Source organism: Eurypyga helias, unplaced genomic scaffold (assembly GCF_000690775.1).
Source record: "Eurypyga helias isolate BGI_N326 unplaced genomic scaffold, ASM69077v1 scaffold24290, whole genome shotgun sequence".
In the NCBI taxonomy this organism is placed as follows: Eukaryota; Metazoa; Chordata; class Aves; order Eurypygiformes; family Eurypygidae; genus Eurypyga; species Eurypyga helias.
The window spans coordinates 491-20,432 of NW_010227960.1; the positions used below are offsets into that span (position 1 = coordinate 491).

At 54.4% G+C, this 19,942-nt stretch overlaps 2 protein-coding genes across 2 annotated transcripts in view; one reads left to right on the forward strand and one right to left on the reverse strand.

Moving 5' to 3' along the window:
- The first annotated feature begins 3,322 nt into the window (after positions 1–3,322).
- Positions 3,323–8,203, forward strand: TCTE1 (t-complex-associated-testis-expressed 1). Its single transcript, XM_010158050.1, has 4 exons — positions 3,323–3,503; positions 4,477–5,045; positions 5,629–6,078; positions 8,027–8,203. Exons 1-4 carry the CDS (start codon positions 3,323–3,325, stop codon positions 8,201–8,203), a joined length of 1,377 nt encoding a protein of 458 aa, XP_010156352.1.
- Positions 8,204–19,543: 11,340 nt separating this feature from the next.
- Positions 19,544–19,942, reverse strand: part of TMEM151B (transmembrane protein 151B) — a 2,096-nt gene continuing 1,697 nt past the window's right edge. The window contains exon 3 of the mRNA XM_010158062.1: positions 19,544–19,940. Coding sequence (XP_010156364.1) covers positions 19,779–19,940 — 162 coding nt within the window. The 3' untranslated portion in view covers positions 19,544–19,778. The remainder of the gene's footprint in view (positions 19,941–19,942) is intronic.

The window sequence follows — 19,942 nt, forward strand, 5'->3', positions numbered from 1 at the left end:
GTGTCCCCGCTAGCCTGTCTGGAGTAGAGGTGGCAGCACAAAGGCCGTAACACCTGCAGAACAGCTGGCATTTTCAGCGTGCTGCTGCAGTGACGTGGGAGCTTCCTCGATTCCTGGGTGCGAATGGGGGGGTAACCATCCTCACAAAGAGCTTCTCCTGCACTTACAAACTCTCCAGTAAACGCCGTGTTTACAGTTGCTCCATTTCTTGGATCACGGTGCTGCTGCTTGGAGGCGTCAGCCAAAGTCACTGATTTCCATGCAACTCTTCCTTTTTTGGTCTCCCTGGGCTTTGGTGTGAATCAAAAGAGCAGAAATCGTTTCTTCCCAGACCCAAACAGTTTTAACTGAAGGAGGTTTGTTAGGCATGTTAGGTAGGCAGCATCAGTTGGCTGCGTGAGTGGATTGCTGAAACATCGGCTTCTTCCTGGGAAGGGAAGTGCGATTTCTCTTTTTTTAGAAGTTTTAGTATCATTTACCTTTCAGCCTAATCTGGGTGTTACGTGACAGACGCTGGGAATTTACTACACAACCCCGTTCTGTACATCATTTAATAAAGCCTTTTTTAGCGTAGGTGACTGATGTGTACGTAGAGTGGGTGGGAAGGAGCGTGCACTAACGCTGTTGACTTGGCTCCTTGATAGTGACTTACAACGCTTCTCTGGTGTTTAAATACCTGCTTAGCAAACCGGGCTGTGGAAATCGGTTTGGTATGTTAGCTCGGGCTGGGCAAGACTTGCAGCCAAGGCAGAGGGGATGCAGCAGTGGAAGAGACGCTTCCCCTGGCAGTAAGCACAGCCGGTGTGGAGCTGAGCTGACTTGTGGAGCTCGGGTGGAGGGTAAGCTCCTCAGCAGCCCGGACCCAGATTCCCTGAGCTGTCTGCCTCTCCTCTGGGGCCTCCCTGCGTTGCAGCTGGCCCACAGCTGGGTAAGAACACGCTGGCTGACCCCCCGCTACAGGCGAGCATCGCTCAGCGAGCTGCATCCAATGTATAGAGGGTCTGCACTGTTCCCAGAGCTGGGTTTCAGCTCTGCCTGAGGGCAGCTGTGTCTCCCACTCGGCCTCCGGGTGGCCCTTTGGCAGTCCCACATGTGCCATGGGTTACGTACCCTCTAAAAATCAATCTGCCATTGGCAATCGGATCATCTGCTGGAATGCAGCCATGAAATAATCCTAGGCCACGGATGCTGCACTGCCTTTCCCCAACAGCTGGCCTTTACTGGTGGCATCCAAAAGGTCAGGAAAGCCAGCAGAAGCTGCAATTAGCTGTGACTGGCCTGGAGGACAGAGTGACACAGATGCTTTTTGAATAGGACGAAGGGCTGAGCAAGGAGAAAACATTTTTCCCTATCACTTCTCCTCTGTTTGTGCTACCTCGCTGCCATCCAACTGTGCTTTGCCCTTCTGCTAAAGTCTGTCAAGCACCAAGAGCTGGGATTTCAGTGTCCTGTGTCCTGGGTCAGTGTCCCGTGGAGAATCAGGCCTCTTCTCCCCCCGTCAATGGTGGCCTGTGTTCACATCACCTTCCTTAGGGTTAGGGTTAGGGGACAGGGAGCTTTGCAGAGGAAGGATTCCCAGTCCTCACATCCACCCACCACCCATTCCTTCTCCTTCCACACCCACCCTTCTTCAGACCAGGCTCACTTTTTCTACAGCCTTTGCCTTTGTCATCCATCTGTGCACCGATGCCTCCCAGGAAATACAGCTTCCCTGACCTTGGTGCCCTGGGAGGCAGAGGAGGAGGAAGCAGCCTGATGCAGGGGAAGGACAGATGATGTTTGCTGTGGGAAGCACCACCTGGTTCCCGCCCTTCACAAAGGAGGAGCGGTTTGGGACCAAAACGCTGTTCGGCTGAGGGATGTTGTGGCACAAGACACCACGGCAGTTAGCTTCTGTGCGGGATGTTGTCACAGGATCCTTTGGACCCTACCGCGGTGCAAGGCCACCTTTGCCCCGAGGATCCCTCTTGCTCTTGCATGAAGCTGTTCTCGTCTCTGACACTGCCATCCTGCCATCAGCCTCATGCTTCTTTTAGGGGTCCTGCAGCCTCTAACTGCCTAGCGGTGCATTGCAGCCCTGCTAGGTCCAGCGAGCCCCAGTAAGGATGAGCATGGGTCTGCATGCCCTGGTTGATGCTCAGCAAGCATGGGTGCTCCTGTTGAACCCCAGACTCAAGAGGCAGACTCCTTCATAGTGTCTCCTCTGCCTCTTCCAGACTGGTGGGGCTGGGAAGGGAACCATTAGGTCCTCCAGGCAACAACCATACATGTGGGATCCTGGTGGTTAAGAGTGCTGGTCCTGGTGTTGGGCTAGGAAACAGCAAATTGGGAAACTTTGGTCTGGGAAATCTCTGCAGAGCTAATAAGACTGGGCATCCTGCCTTCTGCTCCAGGCTGTTTCTTTTAGCTTGTATCTGCTTAGGCTCAGTGTGGTTTGAACAGGTCTGACCCATCTCATCAGTTAATGGATGTTTGGAAGGAGTTCAGCTGGAGAGTAATTGGGAAAAGCAGAAAAAAAAGAATACACTTAGAGTGTTTTCATCTGTGAAGCACCAATCTTTAAAGAGTGATAAGAACAGGCATACTGGATGAAACCAGAGGATGGTCTGGCCCAGTATCCCATCCCAGAGTATCCCATCTCTGACAGTAGCTGGGAGCAGATGCCTGGAGAAGAGCAGAGAAGCAATGCAAGTATGTGACTCTTTCCTCCAGCACTCTCCCTGCCTCCACACTGAGCCAGGTGTGGTTTCTGTGCACCGAATCATTCGGTTGCTGTTTAACCCATTCACAAGGGGCTTCTCTTCCATGGACTCGTCCTGGAACCTGCACACACTTTCAGCATCCCAAATATCCCATGGCAAGGAACTCCCCAGCTCACCTGCATATGATGTGAGGAACCATCGTTTTCCTTTGCTTTAAATCCAGCTCCTGCCAGCTTCATCTCTTCCTTTTATTGGAAAAGACAGCAAACATTCAATTCCTGTCCCTCCTCTCCAACAGCGCTCCGAATTAACACCACATTATTAGCTGCTTATTGCACGTGGTACCTCGAGAGCTCTTTGTACAGGGCAGTGTGTAAAGGTAAGGCTGAATCATTGCTGTTCCGCTGCAGTGCTTCCAGCCTGAGCAGAGGAGGCAGGCAAAGGGCAGGGGCCAAGTGCCTTGCAGGAGAGCGGTGTGAACAGAGCATTCTTATCGCTGGCCTCTTTCTAAAGTTGTCTTTTCCTTTTGCAGGCAGCCCAGCTGGAAAATATGGTGGTGATTCCTGCTCTCAAGCAATTCTCTTCTTGCTTCTCCTGAAGAAGTGGGTCCCAAAAGCAGGATGCAGCGGTCAGCGGCTGGTGACAGGGGCACAGCCATTCCCTCACTGTATCCATCCCGGACCAGCCTCGCTGCTGACTTGTGCTACACACACCGTGTCATTGAGGATCCCAAGTGGTCCCTTGTCACCGTCCCCCACCTCACTGAGCTCTGCCTCCAGCACATCGTTCACAATTTTGAAAGTAAGCGGGAGTGCGTTTCCCCGGGACACATGGAGAGAGAGTGCAGTCCTGGGGAGCAGAGGGTCAACAGGGCAGGCAGATGCATCCCAAAGGCAGAGTGGGGTACCCAGTCCTGCCAACGGAACAGATGGGGAGAAGTATCCCCTCAGGCAGCCACAAACTGTCTAGTTGCTAATTTTGTGCTTGTACACTCCAGGGATGTACTTGCACGCTCCTGTATTCCTCTGGGCTGCTATCCAGGATGTGACTGCCCTAACCATGTCCGGTCGTTTCTTCTTCCATCCATGCTCTGCTGGACTTACCTCAGCCGTGGCCATAAAGCACAGCAAAGCAGAAGCAGCATATCTCACCTGAGAACTGACTGGGATGGGGGAAAGGAGAGGGGTCTACCTAACTGTCTTAGAATCATAGCATCACAGACTGGTTTGGGTTGGAAGGGACCTTACAGACCATCTAGTTCCAACCCCCCTGCCATGGGCAGGGACACCTTCCACTAGACCAGGTTGCTCAAAGCCTCGTCCAGCCTGGCCTTGAACACTTGCAGGGATGGGGCATCCATCGATATGCTCAGAAACAAAAGGGAGAAATTTCAGCAAATGACAAGACAAGCTTTCCCATGGTTGTAAGTCTGAGTGAGCTCTCTTGGGAGCAGAAGTCCTGCTCTGAATATAAACTGCATTCAAACTAAATTCAAACTGTGAGCTAAGCTTCTGATGCAGTTCCCAAATATTATGGGGGTAAACCCAATTATGCTGACGGTTTATTGTAAAAGTTAGAAATCCTGTACAGAAGTGTAGGAGATGAATCCCACACGTTTCCTGCCAGCTTAGCTCCCTGCACCAGCTTCTTACATCTGAGAAGAGAGCCAGTGTGAGCAGCGGGGAGGGCATGGGCACAAAGCCGGGGGCCTGGGCAGGACCAGCCATGGTTCCTACAGCCCAGACCAACCTCTCCTCCTCTTCATCCCTTCCAGAGAACCCTATTTTGGACCGTCTTCTGCCTGAGCACCTAAGGAAGGTGCTGGACAGGCTCTCCACCAGCCTTCCTCTTGCTGTGACTGCCAACCTAATAAGCGATGAGGATTACTGGAAGAGGTGCTGCACGGAGCGCTGGCAAGTGTGTGCCATCGCCAACCATGGAGGCAGCTGGAAACGGATGTTCTTTGAACGTCACCTGGAGAACGTCCTGAAACGCTTCATCCCTAACATCACGGACCCCAACCAGGTCCTAGAGCTCATCCCGCTCTGCAAAGACTATGTGCAGAAACTGGAGGTGGATCAGTTCCTGCCACCGGTGAAGGTGGATCAAAAGGAGAAGAGGGATGACATCTTTAATAGGGGGAGTGATTTGGGGTTCAGTGAGGTCTCTGTGCATCACTACGACCTGGGAGTCCTCATTACAGCTCTCCCTCACCTCAAAGAGCTCCATCTCACTTATGGCGTGAAGGACTGCGGCATGAACTTCGAGCGGAACCTCTTTAACATCACCTACCAGGACTGCTGCAACCTGGCTGTCGCTGTGAAGATGTGCCACAGCTTGAAGGTAACGTGTCCCAGACAGAACCTTTCTTCCGCAGCCAGGTCTTCAAACTGGGGAAGGGGGAAGGGAAGGGGGTTGTAGAAACCCAGGGACCAGTTTTCTTGCTGGCAGCACCCTTCCCTTTGCAAGTTGCGGTCTGGCAGAGGGTGGAGACGTTAACTCACTGGCCTAGCACTGAGTATCTGCTGCCCCTGTCACCAGTGCAAAAGCTCATTCAGACTGTGTTTGACTAGGATCTGGGATGAGTTCTGTTCTTACTCTCTGCAGATGTTTGGGCAGCTAAATCTCATTTTAATTTATCCTCCTGTGTCAGAGATCCTGTGGAGCCAGAGGAGAGGAACAGGGGTTTTCAGGAGATGAACCATTTCTCCCTAGAACAGGCACGGGACATCAGTGGCACGTCCTGCCCGCTGGAAGTATCTGCCCACTATAAAAACAACTGCTTGAGCCCACTGGCTAAAGGCGTGGGAAGTGAAGGGGGATGAATCCCGTCTGGTGGGCCATGGGTTTAACTCTCTTGAGGTCTTGTACGAAGCTCAATCCAAAGCGCTGGCTGTTTCAATGTCCCCGCCCTTTACCCCCCCAGGTTTTCAAGCTGACGCGCAGCAAAGTGGATGATGACAAGACCAGACTGCTGGTCCGTAACTTGCTGGATCACCCCAGCTTGGTGGAGCTGAACTTGTCCCACAATCTCATCAGGGACAAGGGGGCACGAGCTGTTGGCAAGCTGCTCAACCACAGCAGGCTAGAAATCCTCGACCTGTGTAACAACCACATCTCTCACCGAGGGGCTGAGGCTCTTGCTCAAGCTCTGGCCGAGAACTCCACCCTGACCTCCCTGAATCTGCACCACAACTACGTGGAGGACGGCGGTGGGGAGGCGATCGGCCGTGCCCTGCTGACCAACACCACCCTGAAGTCCATCCACCTGGGAAGTAACAACCTGGCGGAATCCACTGCTGCGCTTTTCTCCTGGGTCCTGGCTCAGAACATCACCCTGACGAGCATCAACTTCTCATGCAACCACCTGGGGCGGGTAAGAGAAACCCTTCTTCCCGCAGTCTGTGAGCAGGTGTGGTGGCGGAGCAAAGCAGATGCTGAGCCTGCCCTGCCCCGAAGCTGCAGAGGTAAAACGCATCCCTCACTTGGCAACGCTGCTGCGATAACAATCGGTTCCAAGCAGGGAAGAGGCTCCAGCAGACGGAGGGAAGGAGACGGACATCCTCTGTGCACGCACACGCATTTATCTTGCTCCTTACATCTCACTATGTTCACAGGGCTGGGTCTGGCTTCCAGGCTTTGGGCTTTTGGGCAGAGAGGGATTCTCCTCTCTCCCCCAGCCCAGGAAACTGAGAAACAGGGAGTATGTCTGGCAAAAACCACAGCCGCTTCACACACGTGGGAATAGATAATAATGATAGGCATCGTGAGACGAGGGCCTTATGCATAGCCTCTGTGCTTCAGATCTGCTGTGCCATCTGTCACTCAGCGGCACACAGAGAGTGCCACCCTTCCCAGAATCAATCCTGTCCGTCACAGGGAGCGCTCGGGGAGGCTGCTAGAAAATTGGCTCCGTGGCTGGGCTCCTTTAACTCACCCTGCAGCTCTGGAGTGGCGTGGTAGGTCACGAGTGGCATGGTAGGTCACAAGTGTCACGTCTGGGTGCTTATAAGTGGCCCCTAAACCACAGGCTTACACTTTCTAGACAGAGGAGCATCCACAGATCTTACTACATCCCTAAGAGCTGCAGTACGCAACATGCCCACAGACCAGACCGCTTCTCTTCTGCTGATTAAAGAGAGCTTTAGAAATCTGAAACGAGACAGCCAAATGCAATCATGCTGGCTTTTAAACTTTCTGCGCTGCCTCAATTTTTCTCACTGTCACAATAAAGAGACAGCAAGACCAGCTGTCCCCGCTGGCAGGAATATTGGCATCAATGTGTTTGACAATGGTTTTAAAAGGATTTGATGGCAGAAAGCGTTCTGAGTTCCGAGTTTCATGATCCTGGATGCGGAAAACCGTTTGAGTTTAATGATACAAGGGGGCAAAGGTTGGAAAGGATAGAAGGGTATTTGTTTGGTAAATTATGCTTAGCATCTTCCTTTTGATGAGCTTTCCTGATGCCCATTTGTGAAACTCCACAGCAGCCCAACAAGTGAGCTGGTGGTACCGTCTCTGGGGAAATGGGGGCCTCTGCTAGGGATGCATTAAATTCTGACCTCCATACCCTATTAAAAAGAGACTGCTTCACAGTCCTTTTTGGGAAAAGGTCTAAGAGGGAGGCTGCTGGGATGTGGGGACTGTCTGGATGGAGGAGAGGGGGGCAGGAGGTGTATTTGGTACCTGAAAGAGAATAACTGGGAGGGAAGTCAGATTATCACATCCCTAAAGACAACGCTTCAGGTAAGGGAGGGAAATGTCCCAGAGTGAGTTACCTCCCTAAGGCTATCTGCACCACATTTTCTGTCCCACGCAGTCTGGACTTAAGTTGTGTAAGATGTTCCCCCCAGGAAAGCCAACCCAGCCTGTGAAATGGCAACCAGGCAGGAGACTGCCAGCACTGGGGCTCTCACTGCTGCTGATATGCGGAGCAGCACAGCTCATCCCACTGCCGTTTATCCCCAGCCGGCACTGAGCCGAGGACCCAGGGACAGGGGAGGGCAGAGACTCAGGTTATCATCACCAGCCGTGCCACTAACCAGCCTGAGCTTGAGGACTCCTGACACGCTACCCAGAGGGGGTCATTAGCATGTGTCGTATCACTGAGCGCTGCATAAGGTGACACTCCTTCCCCGTATACTTCTGTGAGCAACATTTCAGGCTTGGGCAAAGGCCCTTGTCACTTCTGGCACCATCTCAGGGGCTCCCCATGACCAGCAGCAGGGAAGTGCAGGAGAAGTTGCCCTGGGGAGGAGGAAAGGGAGCAATACACTTCACTTTTGGATCTCCGCCCTTAACCCCTTCTTCTCACCCATTTGCAGATTGGTGGCAAGCAGCTCCTTGGTGGGCTGGTGGATAACAAGGCTTTGACCGAGTTCGACCTCCGCCTGACAGAGGTGGGCCAGGAGACCGAGTACCTCATCCACCAAATCGTGTGGGCCAACCGGGAAGCGGCAAGGCTGGGGTCTCTGCAGCACCCCCCTACCCAAACCCTTTGAAGAAAACGCTCCAGGTCTTCATCATCCAATCCATGACTTCACACGACAGGCATTAGACATCACGGGACTGTTGCAGAAACCATGTGCCTCTTGAGCTCGCTCTCCCACTGTACCCAAGTCTAAATCCTATTTAGTTCAGGCCACTGGATATTGTTCCACCTGTATAATAGCTGAAGTGGAGTCCACCTAATCTTCAGGGCAAACAGCTATTTTAGTCTTTCTTCTGAGGAGGATGTGAGACACATAGAGGCTAGAGGGAATGTTGTTTCTAGTTCCTCATCAGCTTTTTCTAGCTATTGCTCTGCTCAAGGATTTGTTTTTATAGTAAAACCTGTCTGGAGTCTGACATGGGTGGTGAAAAGTTTAAAAAAAAAAAGAATTTAATAAACGATAGGTCTTTCCACCAGTTTCCTGCTCTGGGTTGCTACGCCACTGATCAGTGCCAGCCTGCTTTGCAAGCAGGCACGTTCTCGACAACCAGATGCTCACCTTCCCCAGCAAGGCTCTTCTGTGCAATTCGGTCAGAAAAACCTATGTTCCACGAATCTGCAAGCTAGAGGGCCTCCTGCAGGACTGCTGGCTCACATTTCCCACAGGGTTGAAAATGGAGCAGGTTCCTTGGGCTCGGAGGAAAACGGAGCAGCCCCGTGGGCTGTGGCCACCAGGACGTGGCACGTACCCGACTGCCTCGGTCCTTCGACCGCCCCAACCATGAGAGGCTGGAGGGGGAATTAAGCAAGCGGGCTGACCTCCATCCCCTCCTGCCCTCTGAGCAGCGCAGGGGCTTCAGGCGTTCCCCACCCCTGCCCAGCCCCAGCGCTCACAGACCCACCGCTGGCAGCCAGCTCAGTGAATCATCTGAAACTTTTATTACACCGATTTGGTTTACAATCTTTGTACTTTGATATTTCCAACAAAAAAGGCAACATTGTGATATACTGTTTGTACATATATAGAGAGACAGACAGAGCTAGATCATATTGACAGAGTTGAAAAGTAAAAACCTGTTTCCCAGTGCTCACAAAAGAATTTGTTCGCCACGTACCCGCTTCTGCCTTGCTCTGCCCGATGGAGACAGACGCCTGCGGTGCCGCTGGCCCCTGGCCAGACGGACCTTTACCTGCGCCCTGTCACCCCCTTGAAGATCAGAAAGGATGGAGTGCGAGGCTGTCCCCGACGGCGGTGACTGCCCGAGGGGTGCCCACAGGGCTCAGCCCCAAGCCCTTGCAGGTCTGTGTAGCCGCCCCCCCCCCGTTCCCAACTATTCGCGGATGTTCCACAAGCTACCTCCACCAGAAAATCTAACCGGCGGCAGCAGCCGTGAAACCTCCCCACCCGGGCGTCTCCCACTACTTGTTTCCCATCCTCGAGACCGAGGTATTGAATAGATTTATTTCTTTTTATTTGCATTTACAAAATATTTCCACTGAATGACACACCTGAATGAAATGAGAACTCGTGTTCAGAAACAGCAGAACAGACCCGGATCAGCATCAGGCTGATGAAGGAACAGCTCCAGCAGTGAGCGTGGGGGCTCAATGGGGGTGGCCTGGTCCTGGGCAAGCCTGCCTGTAGCTCCAAGTACGGGGCTGCGCCCGGTCAGCTGGCTGTGCAATGAAAGCCCATGCTGGGAGGGCAGCGATGAGGCCCCTCAGCCATGCTAGCAGAAACATGAGGAGGACTTGGCCGCCAGAGCCAGGAACAGGGACGGGGAGAAAAAGGCTGGGGAAAACGTATCATCATCATCAGAACAACTTGACTTGCTTTCCAGGACACTCACAGCTCCTCTTCCTGCAAACAGCCAAGGCTGTTAACTCCTCCTGAGCACCCTCTGAACCCACTCCTGAGCTGCCACACGCGGGAACACCCGGATAAGTAGCCGCTGCCTGGAGAACCCTTTGCCTTCCCTCACGTCAATCTCTTGGCCAAAGAGCAAAGCACCACTCGCCCACGGCCAAGACCAACACTCCACTGTCTGCCAGTTTGCAAGGGTTGAAACCGTTCCAAACGCTACTCATGTTAGTGAAAACGAAAGCCCTGACAGCGGCAGCAGCTTGTCTGAGCGTGAACACTCCTGTCGGTGGTGGGTCACTTGTTACGGTTGGGACAGCCTTGCAGAGCAGTAACGAGCAGGTCACTCTGTGCCAAGAAGGGCACGTGCCAGCGCAGGGCCAGTACGGGTCCCTCAGCTCTCCCGTAAGATTCACCCCCAAGGAGTACTGTGGGGATTTGGGGAAGGGGGTCAGCTGTAGGCCTTCAGGAAGGAACAACCTCTGGCACCTTGCCTGGGAGGTGGTCACCCCTCCTGCTGCCATCCACCAATGCAGTGTGAGCGGCACTCAGCTGAGAGACCCCAACCAAGCTGGGAAGAGCCCCCTGCCCATAGGTCTGCACCCCAATGATGAGGGAAGACGGGCAGGAAGTAAAGGACAGGGAAAGACACAAGGGCTTTCACTCAGCCTACACCAGCTGACGTCCCATCGGGCCGGAGCAAGGGTACCCGTCTGGCTCCCCCCACAGCAGATGGCAAGCCCTGCTTTGCTGCTCTCCGCATGGCAGCAGGAGCCGGTGGCCAGCTTCCCAAGCCTGGCAGCTTCTGCTCACAGTGACCCAGGCATCAATTTGCAAGGTGTCACGCTGGCATATGTCGTAAACAGGACAGCAGGTTGATTTCCAGCACTGACTGGGGGTGGAGGAGCAGGCTGCTGCAGGGATGTGCAGAGGAAACGCTGCTGCGTTCAGCTGCCCTTGATGCCAACGAGGCTGGATTTGTCCACGCTGAGCTTCTGTCCCTGCCTGCTGGGTACCTGCTGGCCTGCTGCACAGCCTGCCGAGGTGCTGGTGGCGGGGGTTCAACAGCAGAGGGGGGAAATGGGGGGGCTGCGCACTGCTCCCAGGACAGCGTAGTAGAGCCATGTCTCCGGACTGGGTGAGGGCTTGGGCTGGAGGAGCCATGGAGCATTTCCATGTCGCCCCTTACAGGGGCAAGCTATGAAACTGAACTGGGGACTGCACGTTTGTAAAACATGGCACCAAGTATTACTGTCCTGAAACACGGCCCTGCACCCCAGACAACTGATGCAAGCTCTCCTGATTGCTGGGGACCCAACACTTTAACCCCTTGGCACCTACACCACCCACGGCCAGCAGCCTCCCTCCAAGCTCCCCCATCTGCTAGCCCCCGCTGGGGCCCGCGCATCACCCTGCTGACAGGGCAGTTTTGGCTAACCTAGACCTTCTCCTGCTTCTTCCTTCGGTCGCAGTGAAGAGGGATGAAGCCTGAGCTCATGCAGCTGGGAAGCTATGGAGCAGTGCAGAGCCAAGCCCTGATTCGGCTTCCCTACGCGGCGGGGATGGCTCAGAAACCGAGTGTTCCTCCTCCCTACAGGCTATGCCTGAAATAGCCAAGCCTGTCAGACCCCTGTCCCGGCCGTGATGGATTAGCCTCTCCAAGGCACAAGGCAATTTATTCATTAGTGACATTTACACCTTGTGGCTGCATTAGCCGCTGCGGTTTGGTGACACGTGCTCAGGCTGTCAGTGCTGGGCTTGGAGGCAACATCCCTGCTCTGACAACCCAGCGAGGCTCGACGTGGGCACCTCAGCTTGGAAATACCTCCTGCCCGTCTCCTCAGCCAGAGCATGCTCAGCCTGCTTTGAAACCTGGCTTGTTCCTGGGCTTCTTCACCAAATCCCTGCTCCCCCAGTCTCCCCCCTACCCTCCCTGCCTCACAGCACCGCTGCTCCAGCACAGCAGCCTCCTGCCCTGCTGTGCCTCGTGTGTCTCCCGTAAAAACCACCACATCTGCCAAGTTCCTGTACAGCCCCTCCTCTCCACGCACCTTGCTGAGCATCCACACGCTGTCCTGCCCTCCTCAGCTCACTCCATCAGCTGCGCCTTGTTCAGCCGTAGCAAAGCTATCCTCGGTCCCAGGAGAAGAACAGAGCCCTCATCCAGCACCTCGCCCAGCAGACACGCTGCTGTCACCGCCACGCTGTCCCCTGGTCCCGCACTGACACAACAGCCAACCTGCCTCTCCTCCTCAGGGACAGCACCAAGGCTCTGGAGATGGAGACCAACGAAATGTCAGGGCCTTACGTTTTCTGACCGCGGTCTGTTGAACCCACCCCGTCTCCAAAGGCTCAGAAAAGTGCTGTGGGAGCCTCTGGGCAAGCACAAAGTGATGCACAAGTGGGGCCAGGGTGTGCTGCGATGCTCTGCAGGCTGTGCTGGCTCCCCCCCAAGCAAGCATGAGCACACCAGGTCCAGCCAGCAGCATGCCTGAAGCCATCACACATTCCAAGGTGTTTTGTGGCCGGCCCATGGTACCCAGCAGGGAGAAACGGTGCTATAGCAGGGACAAACCATGCAAGCACACAGCCTGGGAGGAGTTCAGGGGAGCGGGCTGCTTAAGCTAGCTCAGAGGAATGGTAGTTTGCACGTTGGGTTTGGGGAGGGGCTGAAGAGCTGGAAGAGTGCTGGCCAGGGAGCAGATCCAGCAGCTCTCCCATTCCATGCAGCCAGCAAGGGATTAGCTTGTTCTCAAACAAGAACTTGCTCCATGCTTTTGTCCCTGCTCCCTGCCACTTGCTGCAGCAAATGTGACACTTCACACCCTCTTCTCGCAAAAGTCAGGTCAGGAATTTCCTCTCAGGAGGAACAAGGAATGCTCTGTCCCCCGGCCGCAAGGACGCATGAGTGACACCAGACCAAATCCACAAACACGACCCCTCTCCTGGGTGCACGTGGGCACGCAGAAGCTCACGCTGCAACGCACCCAGGCTTGGGTGGACAGCCAGGTCACAGCTCTGGGGGCAGAGGATGACTTTACATGCCAGACCGCTCCCGATCAGCCTACCGCACTCCGAAGCCACAGGGCCAACATCCCAGTCCTCCTTGAGCATTCCATCTCCACCAGCACTGCCCACTTCCAGCTGGCTGAACGGTCATTCGTGCTGTTACTGTCATTGCCTTCCGCTTGGCCCCGGGGGGGCGACAGGCTCTCCCGGGGAGGGCAGCTTTCAGCTCATCCTCCCTCTGCATCTGCTTCTGGAGACGCACATAGACTCGGGCTTGGGTTTTTCCAAACCTTTTCACCCTGACCGGTTCGTGGGCAGCCATCCAAGGTCTGAATTCATGGCACGGCAGCTGACGGTGCTGCTAATGGACATTGGGACCATGGGACTGATACAAAATACTAAGTCATCTCACCACATTCTAGCTAGGCTTTTTCTTTCGCTAATGTGAGTAGCTAAGATTGCGGAAGCGGCTTGTGCTGATGGAGAGTGAAAGGACCTCGTGTGTCTGCGTGTGAACCTACTTTGCTCTACAGAGTCTGCTAAATTATAATCACAGTAGGTGATCCATCCGTTCCCGAAGTTCGAAGGACAGGGGAGGGTTCAGGATGGGCACCAATTTCTCACAAGCTTTGTTTCCCCCAATGAATTTTACAAAAATCGAACGAACAAAAATCCCCAACAAAAACAGTCTTCCTCGGGAGGAGAGGAGGAATAAAACCCACTTAGCTTTCCAGCAGCCGCTGTGCTTATCCTCAGTACTGGATGGCCACGCTGCACATCGTAAGGGGCTCCTGAAAACTCGGCAGCTTCGGGAAGCGTTGCATAGGTGGATGATGTACCTGTTAGTAGAGCCTGGTTATGAGCTGCAGGAAGAGGAGCTTGCTGAACTCCACGGAGAAACTGTCCCTCCCCGAAGACGGACAGACAAGGGGAGGAGGGAAGGAGGAAGGGGAGGCCAGAGGCCATGGGTCTTGCAGGTTCAGTTCTGTCCTTGGGACCTCTTTTACCTCGTGTGCGGAAAGGCTACGGTCCTGTGGGAGAAGGCTCCTCTCCCAGTGCGGCGGAGGCCAATTTGCTTGTTAGCTTACTTCTGCGGCAGTTGACGAGATCGCATCCATGGGCGTAACGTTTCCCTTGACGGAGCAGCTGTGATGGAGGCAGTAGAGCAGAACAACTGAACCGGCTGCTTGCAGAGGCAGTAGATACTCAACATTCATTCATGTTGGCCAAGTCCCAACAAACTCTACGCATCAAAGCAACACCGCGACAGATCAATTTGTCTGGACCCAAGGACAGACCACTCTGAGAAGTTGCTAAGCCAAGATCACATTGGTATAATACCACTGGCTACAATACAATTACACTAGGAATGAACGTAGCCTGTTAATTCCTACCGGAAATGTGACTAAGCCCCTTTCCCCTTTTGCCAGAATGCCCATGGGGAAAAGAACCCTAGGCAGGCTCAGCCCCAAGTCCTCACTGGGGTCCCATGTCCTGTGAACCAACCTTGTGTGGTGTCCACACATCCCTGGCTCAGCACGGACTCTAAGCTCACACACATGGCAGGAGGCAGTGTGACCAAACAGAGCTAACGCTTAAACCACGTCCCATTTCTGAGATGGTAGGGATCCAGATCGTGTTCACTCAGTAGTCATTCTAACTACCGAATATGAATGAAACATGAGTCGAAGCACGTATCACAAACTGGGACTTCCAGCTCTTTGGTAACACAACTTCTGGGCGGTGGTGTGATGTTCAGACCCATGCCCTACCGCTACTGCAGCAGCGTAGGTGCACGTTGCAGCAAGGTCGTACCCAGCTAAAAGTAAGGCAGCACTCCGGTGATATTAGACAGTAGCACTGAAGCCATGCTTGGAAAAGCTGGAGGGAGAGCTTAAAAGGTGTTATTCTTCCCATGGGCTATTCAGCAGGCAGTCATTCGCTGGCACTGGATGCTACCTAACTTTCCTAAACTTCCACTTAATAAACCTCTCCCTGCAGTCCCCACTCCATGGGCATCCATCAGAATTACTAAACAGCTCTGCAGCCTCTCGAGTATGAGTGGAGACAACAAAGAGGTCAGGGACAGGATGGGTTTCCAACATGTGCTTTTCACAGGAAGCAGAAAGGGAGGGGAGGTGTGCTTGTTTGAAATCAGAAAAACAGCAGCTTCCTCAGCGCTAATCCTATTTGCCTGGTGTAACTCCGGAAGGCTTGGTGTTAGCCATCAGATGAGATTCCCTCCCCTTGTGCTAACACATGCCCCTACAGCTGCTCAACCCAAAAGCCCTCTCTGAAATCCCCCCTCCTTGGAGTGCTCTGCATCACATGCAGTGGGCTCCAGAAGTACCACCAGACTGGTGGGTGTCACTGACGGGTTCTGCAGGAATGAAGAGCTGGGCACTACCTTCTAGGGAACCTTCCAGAGTGTGCTGAAAAATGGATGGGCGGTGATGTGTCTTGAAGATCAGTTGATCCAGAGCCTCTCATGCTCATTCCCTCCCTTTTTCTAGTTCAGGAAAGCTGGAGAGCTTGTAAATAGCCAGCAAGTATACTGGCAGCAACGGGAAATGCCAAATAGCCTGAATTTATCATCCAGCCTTGCAGCAGTGAGGATTAGCTCTCTTCTAGGGATGTGTTAACACCACGAAGCACCAGGGAGAGGAGCTGGCAGCGTTCTCATCTCATGCGTCCCAGTATGCGAGGAGAGCCTGCTGACAAATGCAATGCTGAGCCTGACTCTCGGCCCATGGAAAGCTGCAACGGGTGGATGACGTATGGAAAAAACCAAAACCATCTGACTGCGGAGATCCCCTAGTTACTACCACTCCATACCAACAAGCATTCAGCTTTCACCATCAAGGCTGATGCAGGCTTTCCTTGCGTAAGGGGCCAGCAGCTCTGTGTACTTCGCTCACTTTGAAGAGAATTTCTGCCCCAGAAACGACGACACAGCCAGCCCGACAGACCAAGACATCGCTTGCACCTTTGGCCCTCTCCTCCTGCCCAGGCCAGGCTCAGAGCAGGAAGGACAGACTCGCTACGCAGGGAAAACTTCTGCAACATCGTGCAAGCCAGGGTTTGCCCAGTAAGGTCCTGGGGGAGAGAAAACACTGGGGTTGGTGCAGGGAAGGCTGCAGAGACCAGATAACGCCTGCTTGTGTTGGGAAGGCCACGGGGAAAAGTAGCAGAGCCAACTAAACCCACCAGTCGATGGAGGAGATGTAATGGGATTAAGATGCAGCAGGGAGAATTCAGGCTGGATATAAGGCAGCAGGCTATCATGAGAAGAGCAGACTGGGCCATCGACTGAGCTGCCAAAGGAATCGTCGTCACCGACAGAGACATGGCAGAGAGCAGACACGGGGCTGTGGGAAGAGCAGGCACCCGACTGCTGCTCAGCCTGGAGCTGTGGCGGGTGGATGTTTGTGTGCCGGGGGAGATGGGACCACTCCACCATGGAGAGGCCATGTGCCAGAACAGGGACAGACTGTGTCTGGATATCTGTGCTGATAACCAGAGCTGCAAGGAGAATTAAATCATCTGCCCTTTGCCCAGGGCACTAGGGCCCTTCGCCAACACTTAGGAGGAAACCTATACGTGCACATCCCTTCTGCTAGCTGCATCCCATGCTGGGGGTGGGAAGGGAGAGCCCAGTTGTCTGCCATGAACTTCCCTGCCTGGCTAGGCATGCTGCCCTGCCACTGCAGGCAGGAAGGAGGAGAGGGAGCACAACCCCAGTTTCAGTCTGTCCTTTTCAGCTCCACCACTTCTCTGCCAAGCTACTGACGCCCCTGCCCAGTCCTGGTCCCCTCCCATGCCCAAGCATGCCATCCCCGTTTCCTGAGCCTAAGACAGGGCAGGAAGGTCTCCAGCCTGGCAAGAATGGAGTAGGCTGGACCGGGGGGTAGCTCCATTGGGTGCAGGGGGGTACAAAGGCCAAGAATATAAGGAAAGGATCCCCGAGAAATCCTGGCGTGCAGTAGTAAGCACTGGTGAGACAGGTCCCACTTCTCCTCAGGGTGCTGTGGCTCTGTCATGGCCACAGAACATGGCACTGGGACCATATCTGGGACCTGACTGTGGCTGGCACTATGTGCATGGGGAAGGTGCTCAGCATCAGGAAGAGTCTGCGTGGATCCTGCAGGCCAGACTAGTCACCATGCCTCAAAGACACGTGTATCCACCTGGATAGCCTGCCTCCAGAATAAGATTTCATGGGTAGAAATGGGGTCAGAGGAAGAAATTAAAACAATCTCATGAAGAGGCCAAGACAGAGCCAAGGACAAGGTGCCTGAAAGCAGAACTCTGCTGCAGGTGCTAAAGGACAGGGGCACAGAGACCCTACTAATCTGTCTCCATTTTGAGGACTGTCTTTGCCCCAGGGAGCTAAAAGGCCTGCCAAACCTTTGATAAACCCATCTGTCCAAGGCACCTTGGAGGCCGGAGACAGAAAGACAAGCCATCGCAGCCTAATTTAAGCAATGTGTAGGAGATTTCAAAGAGAACATGTTGGGAAGGACAAGCGGACAACATTCCTCACTAATGACCCATTGCAGCTCCACTCTCCTGATTCACCAGGACATACAAGCACACACCATTCATTATCTCCCCAGAGTCACGAGGACCCTCAGCACTGGCCTCAGCTTACATCAGGCCCTCGAGAGAGAAGCACAAGCGCACAGCAAGCCAAATGTCATCGTTATGCAGGAAAATCCGAGGGCAGCCAAGGGGGCTGTAGCCACTTTCACCCAGTCTGAGTCTGTGCCAGTAATGAGCACAAAACGCAGAGAAGGATGTGCCCACACCGGAGACCTGACACTTCCCTGTCCGAAAGGGACCCTCTTATTTAAGCCACCACCTAGGTCTGGCAGTGACAGTAAGGGCAAGTTACAAGACAGAAGCCTTGCTGTTTGCTGGTCCATCTTGCCCTTCTGCGATGGATGCAGAGGCAGGCACCAAGATCAAATGTCCAGGTGCTAATGGACTTGCCCTTGTCACCCCAGACCTGCTGTTCTCCACCGCTGTTTGCCCCAGGGGATGAGGGATGCGTGGTGAGGCTGAGGAGCAGTGCTGTCTGGAGAAATCGCTGCCTGATTTGGCACGCACTCCCCCAAAGAGCTGACTGAGACAGCTTTTCTGAGAACAAGGACATGAGAGATCTGGGGATGTGTTGACGGAGGAGGAAAAGCCGTGTGCCTGCCTGCTGCAGTGACTGATGCAGCTTCAGCGACATCAAGGCTCCTTGCCCAACATCACCCAGATCCTTTCCAGCAGGACAGAAGGAGCAGCACAGAGCTCAGAGCAGGCCAACCTGCCCCAAAGCCAGAGGAACCCAGGGGCTAATGGGGTACACAGAAGCCACCTCACTTCTCACAGCCTGAGACCTCCCTGAAAAAGCCTCTGTAGTGCAAACCGCTTGGCTTTAAGAAGGTTCCCCTCGCACATAACCCCAGCCCCCCTACTGCAGAGCATCCCTCACAGCAGACGCCTCCCTGCCTCCCATCTGCAGGTCCTGCACCCACGGTGGGGCCTCCCAGGAGGGGAATTTTTCCTCCTCAATTCCCCAGCCCAGGTTCCTGATGCTCCAGCATGCTTTTGCAGTTCTCCCTCCCAGCCCCGCAGAGCTCTCTGCCAAAACCAGGCTGCCAGGAGCCTGCAGCTCAGTGTCTGCAGCCAGAGCCCAGCCTGATCTCGTGCAAAATTCACTCCTGCAGACATGCACCAACCTGCTGCTCTATTACGAGCAGGTAAACTGCAGTTGAACCTACCAGAGCCCTTGCTCATCCGAACCGACTAGGACACACTTCAAAGACAGGAAGGGACTGCAGCCACCTGACACACCACCTTTACCACGATGCCCGTCCCAGTGCCATCCTCTCCCTCTTCCCCAGCTCACTGGAGGCTTCCTGTTTCCTCTTTCCAGCAGCAATCAGACCAGTAGTGCTGCAGATCTCTGCTCCATCTGGGTTTGCACACTCATCCTTCCCCAATGCTGCTTGCCTGCTGTAATCCCAAACCAAAAGCCCTTTACCTAGGAGATGCTGACTCTCAGAGCTGGCATGCGGAGTCTTCCTAAGGAGCTGAGCCTGGAATCCTCTGGAGGCGGTGCCATTCCCAGCAGTGAGAACAGAGTAACAGTCGAAGCATGGTCAAAAAAAAAGTGGGGAGGGTGGGGAATGGTCATGGAGGGGAAGAGCTGGATTCGTGGCTTTCAGCCTTTGTCCTAACCTGCCGCTCAGCTCCACGTGTGTGGATGTGCCGGACCTTTAGGCACACGCTGCTCCCAAAGGGGCCGTTCCCCTCCACCCTGCGAGGGCTGTCGCTCCAGCCTGGGCCGCGGGGTGGGCAGAGGCACAGCAGGGAGCTTTCTGGTGGCTGCTGGTTCCTCGGAGCACGAGCCAGCCTGGAGCCAGGGCCGGGAGCCAAAGGACCCCCCTCCCTGCATCAGGCCTGTCTTTTTGTTCCCCCCCTGTGGATCTTGATGCCATGAATTTCGGTTTTGGGGTCAGTTTGGTTGGCTTGGGTGTTTTTTTTTTTGCATGTGGCGGTCGGTCTAGAGTTCTGCGCCATGTCAGGGGGAGCATCAGCACTCACCCCTCCAGGAGGTCAGAGCCACAGTGGGGAGAGCTTTTGCCGGCTGCTGGAGCAAGATGCCGTGTTCACCCTGTCCTGATGTCCTCCTGGGCCACCTCCCTCCCCTGCGCTCCTCTCCCCAGATCCTGCGCTGGTTCGGGCCAGGCAACGGACAATGAGATCTCACCGCCCTCTGCTTTCACAGTGAGGTCTCCACGCAGGACCCGTTGCGGTGGAGGTGACGGTGGTCGTGGTTCAGGCAGCCCTCGTTGCGGTGCACGATGAGGATGGGAAAGTAGAGGGCGTCCTGGTAAGGAGGGGGGTCTTCCTCCTCCACAGTCACCTGGCTGGAGAGGCGGGGGC

Bases quoted from the DNA above. Each gene is read 5' to 3' on its own strand.
- TCTE1 (XM_010158050.1), top strand. From the start codon at position 3,323: ATGCAGCGGTCAGCGGCTGGTGACAGGGGCACAGCCATTCCCTCACTG. The intron at 3,504-4,476 runs GTAAGCGGGAGT...CATCCCTTCCAG, and splicing joins CATCGTTCACAATTTTGAAA to AGAACCCTATTTTGGACCGT. The intron at 5,046-5,628 runs GTAACGTGTCCC...TTACCCCCCCAG, and splicing joins AGATGTGCCACAGCTTGAAG to GTTTTCAAGCTGACGCGCAG.